At 40.3% G+C, this 7275-nt stretch overlaps 1 protein-coding gene across 1 annotated transcript; it reads right to left on the minus strand.

Moving 5' to 3' along the window:
• Positions 1–899: 899 nt before the first annotated feature.
• On the minus strand, positions 900–6553 carry smfn (small fragment nuclease). The gene is made up of 8 exons (XM_028983470.1): positions 6358–6553; positions 5514–5597; positions 5143–5220; positions 4954–5065; positions 3134–3242; positions 2885–2938; positions 2452–2556; positions 900–1464 (listed from the first exon to the last, which is right to left on the minus strand). The coding sequence occupies exons 1-8, from the start codon at positions 6424–6426 to the stop codon at positions 1425–1427; spliced, it is 651 nt and encodes a 216-aa protein (XP_028839303.1). The 5' UTR covers positions 6427–6553; the 3' UTR covers positions 900–1424.
• Between the last annotated feature and the right edge of the window lie 722 nt (positions 6554–7275).

Consider the following 7275-nt stretch of genomic DNA (forward strand, 5'->3'; position numbering starts at 1 on the left):
GGACCCCCTTCCAGGGGTTGTAGAGCTAGAGAACCAGGACACCGCAGCCACCACCACTGTAACAACTACAGCTTCAGGGATCTTCAAATGGACCAGTAGCATCATAATGGACACGTAATGTACACCATGACACTTCTCCACTTCTATATGCCTTTTTCTCTTATTGGACAATCACAAACCCTGCACTGACACCACTTGCAGGCTCACTATACCCTGAAAGGGGGTCACTCTCTGTATGACTCTTTCCCAAGGTTTCTTTCTTTCTTTTATCTCTCTCCTAGAGCTTTTTTTGTGTGGAGTTCTTCCTTGTGTGCAGAAGGGTCAAGTGTGGGGGTGTCAACTGTAGAGCCTGTCAAAGCCCATTGAGACATCCTGTATGTGATTTTGGGCTACATAAGAAATACATGCTGCTGTTGTTCTTTGCTGCCCCTATTGACACCAGGTCATCCTCCAAAAGTCTTCGATTCACTGTGCATACAGATGCACTCACGCCTGCTGCCATTCCTGAGCAAGCTCTGCACTTGTGGCACCCCAATCCCACAGCCTAATCATCTTTAGGAGGTCCTGGTGCTTGCCAGATTTTCTTGGGCACTCTGAAGCCTTCTTCACAACACTTGAATATCTCTCCTTGAAGTTATGCATGAAGTTGAATTATTGAAGAACAATAATTTCAAGCATCACCCTCCTTTTATAGCATCCAGTCCTCTAACTCAATCTGCATGACAGAATGATCTCCAGCTTTGTGCTCCTCAACACTCAACACTGTTAACAAGAGGATCACTGAAATGATCTCAGCAGGTCCTTTTGTGACAGGGCTAAAATGCAGTGGAAATGTTTTTTGGGGGGATTTAAGTTCTTTTTCATGCAAAGAGGGACTTTGCAATTCATCTGCTCACTCTTCATTCTGGAGTATATGCAAATTGCCATAAAAAACATAAGCAGCAAACTTTGTGATAACCAGTATTTGTGTCATTATTTACAATAAATTAATAACCTTAAAAAAACAAATTATTATTCATCAGTTCCCCCCACTACGATGTAATAGTTTTAGTCCAGGGACATCTACATCATAATTCTGACCTCATGCTGGTTTTATTGGCCTACAGTGGTGGCCTAGTGGTTAAGGAAGCGACCCCGTAATCAGAAGGTTTGAATCCTGATCCGCCAAGGTGCCACTGAGCAAAGCACCATCCCCACACACTGCTCCCCGAGCACCTGTCATGGCTGCCCACTGCTCACCAAGGGTGATGGATAAAAGCAAAGGACACATTTGAAGTAATTTCATTGAATTCCACTTGCAGTGGCTGCTGCAAACATTATACCATGACTTGGCAGCTTCTGACAATTCATGAAGAGGAAAACTGAAACCAGCTTGGTTTAATCCAGCATGGTTCGGGATGGTCAGCAGAGGAATCTGAGCCGCATCATGGATCTCCAAGTCCCACTGGACACAGCATAGTCTTCCTGTAATCATTTTACAGTGATTGAAAAATGAGGAACTCTGCATCGATTCTCTGACATCAAAATATCAAATGAAAGCATTTCTCTATAAAAAGTAAGTAAATAAAAGACATTCAAATGAAGACAGATGGTGTAAAGGATCATGAGTTCATGATCTTTTGAAAGATCAACCGAGAATGCTCATTGTTGCAGTATTCAGACAACACACAGTGAAAAAGGCAAAAAGACAAAAGGCCTTGAGCAAAGTAAACATCTGGCTTGGTGATTTCAGTCCATGAATTCAGAGAACTGCGGACGAACATAATCTAAACTCTTCTTTGTCTTGGCCACTCGGTGGTGGAATGAACTTCCCCTCAAGGTAAGAACAGCACAGTCACTGGGTATTTCCAAACGTCAGCTTAACACCTTCTTCTTTAGAGACTACTTAAAACAAACTTGTAACTTTCTTATAAGATGACTTATGTAAGAAAAACAGAGTAAATAAAAGGATTGTACTCATAGTTGGGGTCCTAGTGAACCAGAATTGTTTACTTCACTGATGGTAATCTGAATTTATGCTGTAGGTTGCTCAGGATAAGGGCATCTGCCAAATGCCACAAATGTGAATGTCATTTCTGCCCAGGTTGTGAGCATCAATAGCCATTCAAGGTGAAGCCTTCAAACATCACCCCAAATGCAGTGGTACTGCAGGCATAGAAAAAAAGCACGCAGAAAAAAAAAGCCGTTTATTAAACAGCCAGGTGGTCCTCACTCAAACTTCACTGCAGGGCAGTGCTGCCACCTGCTGCTCAGATCTGAGCAAAGCAGACAAATTGCAGCTCAAAACAAACCCAAGACTTCCAACAGAACACAAATACTCAAATAATTTTGCTAAAAAAAACATTGGACTGGAACATTCCCACAGTGCTCTTTTTTACATGCAAAACAAAAAAAATTGAGTGCACAAATCACTAATTTAGTTTAAGACATAAGGTTCCCATAAGGACTCACTTTCCATTTTCAACAATTTTCCGTTTCCTGTCCATTCTCATTTTGAAAACATTTTCTCTGTAGAACTGCAACTCTTTGATGCTCTCCTGAATATCATCCAGTGCCCTAATTTTGAGGAGGGAGAAAAAAATGGGCAACAATTAATGGAATTATCCTGCCGCTGCACAACCAGTTTTGTCCAATCACTGCAACTTTCCTACAAATCTGCAAAAACAGTAACAGCTCTCATGAGTTTAACCAATCACTGGAGAAAGTGGCACATATCAATCAGAATCTGACTTCTGTTAATATACATGCACAATTGTTTTTTTTTCCATTTAAAAAAAAAACAAAAAAAAACTTAAGGCTTCTTAGACCACAACAACTGCAAACAAAGTCTAGAAGAATCTGGAGGGATCCTGATTCATTTGCAAAAGTGCAACATAGACACTACCTGTGTGATGCTTTTTTCTGGGGAGCATGGGTATATTCCTCTGGAAACCACCGTCTGAAAAAAATAAAGATATATTCAGCATGTTTGGTGTAACCCAGCCACTGGGGACACATGTAAACTTCCGTGTAAACTTCCGCCAAAAGTGGAGAGAAGAAAAAAAAAAAAAGACAGAAGTTTAACACACGGACATTATCAGAACTTCATTACCACTTGAACATGTCAGAGCCACAAACAAAAGCCTGACTGTACCTGCACAGCTCCTTGATGGTGCTCACGTCAATGATCCGATAGTGAAGGTGACACATGAACTGTGGCATGTACTTGTCGAGGAACTTCTTATCAGCATGAACTGAATTGCCTGAAACAAGGTGAAATGTGCTGGGTTCAGCTTCACATGGAGCTAAAAACATCACAACCAGTTGGTGATGAAGCTGAAACACTTGTTTTCTTGCATGATCATGGTGGTTGTTACCGGTTAGGCTACTCACCTCATCTATGAACCAGAAGACCCAGGTTCAAATCCCATGGGGACTGTCCCTGTAACTAATGATTGTAAATTGCTATGGATATGGATAAGAGCGTCTGATAAATACCATAAAATGTTCTAATCAGGGATTTGTTCAGAACAAATATGTTATTTTTCTGATCCAGTCCAGTGTTCTTAAGCTCCAAAATTTAAATACAATTTAAGTAAAATACAATTTAACCACTTATAGGTCCAAGGAAATCTGTCATAGTGTGATCAGCATTATTTATTTTATATATATGTATGTATGCTAGTGGTGGGCCGTTATCGGTGTTAACGTGCTGCGTTAACGTGAGACTCTTTATCGGGCGATTAAAAACGTGCTGCGTTAACGTGAGATTCTTATCGGGCGCTAAAAAAAACATCGCCGTTAATCTATTCACAAAGTTGGGTTGGGAGCTGGGTCTATACTACGCAAGCTATTGTGTCAGAGTTAAATGGTTACACTAGATTTATAAGTATATTTCTTCTTTCTTGTGTCTTTTAGTTTCTTATTTCCTAAAGACTTTTATTTTGTTTTTGAGACCCGGTTCAAGTCTCTTGGACACATGGCGTGAGTTGTGAGAGGTGCGAGGGGTTTGAGTGCAAAAAGTAATTTCTTTCATTTGAATTTATGTACATATTAGGAATATTTTGCATGTGTGTTATTTTGTGAATATTTTTTATGTTCTTTTAATACTGTATATTGTAGAGAGAGGTGCAGAAAGACGCGATGTGTGACGCGATGTTCTGACGCGACCTTGCTTTTTGTACAGAATACACTTTGCACAGAAAATCTTTTGGGTGTCAGCTCATCATTTGTGGTTCAAGAAACGAAAATCAAAAAATTACACAACGCAGAAGAAGAACTGCTACACTATGATGACTTTCACCTTGATATTTTAGCGCGGATGTATACCTAGCCGAATTGCACTGTAGGGGGCGAGTCTTCGAACTGTGAAATGACAGTTGGTAAACACAAGTACATTTTATTGAACATAATTTATTTTCATCACCAATTATCATAGTAGAACAGCTTTCTCAAGCAATTTGTGATGTATTTTGGAAACAGGAGATGAGCCCCTGGTCTAATGCGCCACCTGGCTTGAGAAACCCGTTCTCAAAGACTTACTTTTAGTCATTATTTGGGTAGCACACATATTCTGAATGCCTTCGGCAGAATTCAAATGAGCCATTTTTAATCTAGATTAATGTAGATTTATTTAAAATATAGATTAATTTAGATTACAGTGAGATTAATCTAGATTAATTCCAATATTACAGTGAGATTAATCTAAGAAAATTAAGAAAATTAATCTATGCCCACCTCTAATGTATACACATACATTAAATTATTTATTTTTTTTTTTTTAATGGTTTTCAAATATGTGCTTCCCAAAAATTCACAATGTACAAGGTAAGAGCTTGTTGGAGGAGTTGATCAATTACATCTAAAAAAGAATATACATTTTCAACACATGAATTATAGAAAACCCAGCCCTAGATTCACATACACTGTAGACATGACATTTCCATTGCATCGCACTCTGTCAAAACGCATTACCTGCAAGAGGACAATGGCCGGGTGGGGTGTGTTGTCTGATGAAGGATAGGAACTCGTACTCTGCCTGCTGGAGGGTAATCCTGCTGTCCCGCACTGCCTGTGTCAGTCCTGACTGGGGTATGAAGAGCTCGGCGTGAAGAACTGTGAGACTGGGGGTGTTTCAGTGCTGGTGGAACGTGCTGCACTAACCCTGCCGTGGTGCTCCTTGCACCAGTCTGACATGCCATCCAGCAGCTCGTCTGGCTGGTTGATGATAAGATTGGGACCCTTTCAAACGTTTAATACAAAGTTTAGGTTACCAAACACTTTTTACTCTACTGTGATTCTGGCTGTTAATGATGGCAGTGACAGCAGAATTTCACACTCGTGTCTCCTACCCACTACCTTAAGTTGGACAATGGGGAACGTTTCAAACAGTCCTGAAGGTTTATGCTGAACACTTTCTTATCAGTCAGTCATGTTAATGAGCATAACTGCCAGAATAGGTATGTCACAAACTTTGGACTATGCAAAATTTCTAAATGAACCGAAACGTTTGAATATTTCAATAAAATGCTCACTTCTGCCAAAATGTTCAAATCAGAGTCGGTAATGATGCAGGCCATTTCAATGATCTGGTCCTTCTCAATCTCAAGTCCAGTCATCTGAAAAGAACAACAAGAGAGAAACAGATTCATTTTCATGTTTGAATTAAAGTGCCAATGATGGACCTGCATGTTTGTCTGGGACCTGGTCTCGAGAGGCAATGTACAGGCGACAGAAATAACACACCAAAGTTCGTTCAAACCACAGATATTCACCAAACTATCAGGTTATTTCTCTAAAAAGACATTAGAGCACACTCCCAATATGATTTTGGTCAGATAAACATTACAAATATCTAACTCGGTAAACCTGAGTAAAAGTTAGCAGTGAGTTCTGTATGACAGACATTCACAGATCTTTACTGGATATTCACTTACTCATTAAATTTCTTTTTAAATATCCACTTTCACAGTCATGCATGGGTACACACACGTTGGTTTTTCAATTACTGCAGCCAATAAATTGTGAAAATGTTAAATAATACTGCCGTTCTTCCAATTTAGATTGAAAATATTTAATATACATTTAATATAGTGCCTGTCAGCTGGGGTCATACTACATGTGTAAGAGTAAAGTTTGGGCTTTTATTTTTAAACGTCGTATTCCATCAAAAGCGCAGAGTGCAACAGCGGCTGTATTATTTAACATTTTCACAATTTATTTCTCTGCAGCAATTGAAAAACCATCGAGTGCGTGTAGAAATAGGCGACTTTGTGAAAGTGGACATACAGAATGAGCGTAACAGGGTACAAATATGCCAGCACGTGTGTTTGGTTAGCACGCCAGCTAACACGGCTGAAGATGAGGATGACTGGTCACCTCCAAATCCACCCACACCATCCTCTGCTTCATCCCATCTGTCGCGGACGGTGGCGAGGAGGTTGACATGTTCCTTCCGAGCCCGTCCCCCGTCGCACAGCCCCGCTGCCGGTAGCTGCTGCTGCTGCTGCTGAGGGTGGCCCCGTTACCGCGAATAAAGCCGCAGAAAAGTTTCACACAGCGCGCGCGCGCAGACATTATTCTACCCAAATCGCGCATTTACACACGCGTAGCGCCCCCTGGCGTCCGTGGAGGCTTCATGCGCCGAGACGAGCCTGGTGGCGTGGGTACAGACACCAGCTCTGCCCAGCAGTGCATCTACAATCTTCTCTGGAATGAAACGTCCTCTACAAGCCACAACTGCGGAGTCACTGACGGTCTGTTCTCAGATATTCTACTTATTAATTAAATTAAAAAGTCAGCATGAATTGTTCCTGCATGACGGACAGAAACTTCAAAGCACCACTGACACTGTTTCGTACAATAAGCAATAATTAGCTGAATGTCTGTAAATGTTTATTAAGGATAACCTAGGCCATGGCAAATTAGGTATTTTTCCTCTGTTAATTAAATTTTGCTGTAACACACTGTAGGGAGCATTCCGAGCCCCAATTATCATATAACCATGATGGATGGCATGGGTGTCCCAGGAGCAATGAATAGTATATATTTTCTTAGTAGAATAGTATAATTTTAATACAGTTTTGTGACAGTGTTTTTGTGTTATTATGGCATACAGAATTCAGTTCAAACTCAACAACTTTGCATCATGAATATTACTCATGTCTTCTTTTTTAAATGTTTAATGCATCCCACCTTGCATTTTGCTCTCAGCAAATATGAATATTTGCTAAGAGCAAATAATCATATTTGGGGCTTAGTTAAAACCAGGTTACTGTACATTTAATTTATAACACA

Source organism: Denticeps clupeoides, chromosome 6 (assembly GCF_900700375.1).
Source record: "Denticeps clupeoides chromosome 6, fDenClu1.1, whole genome shotgun sequence".
NCBI lineage: Eukaryota > Metazoa > Chordata > Actinopteri > Clupeiformes > Denticipitidae > Denticeps > Denticeps clupeoides.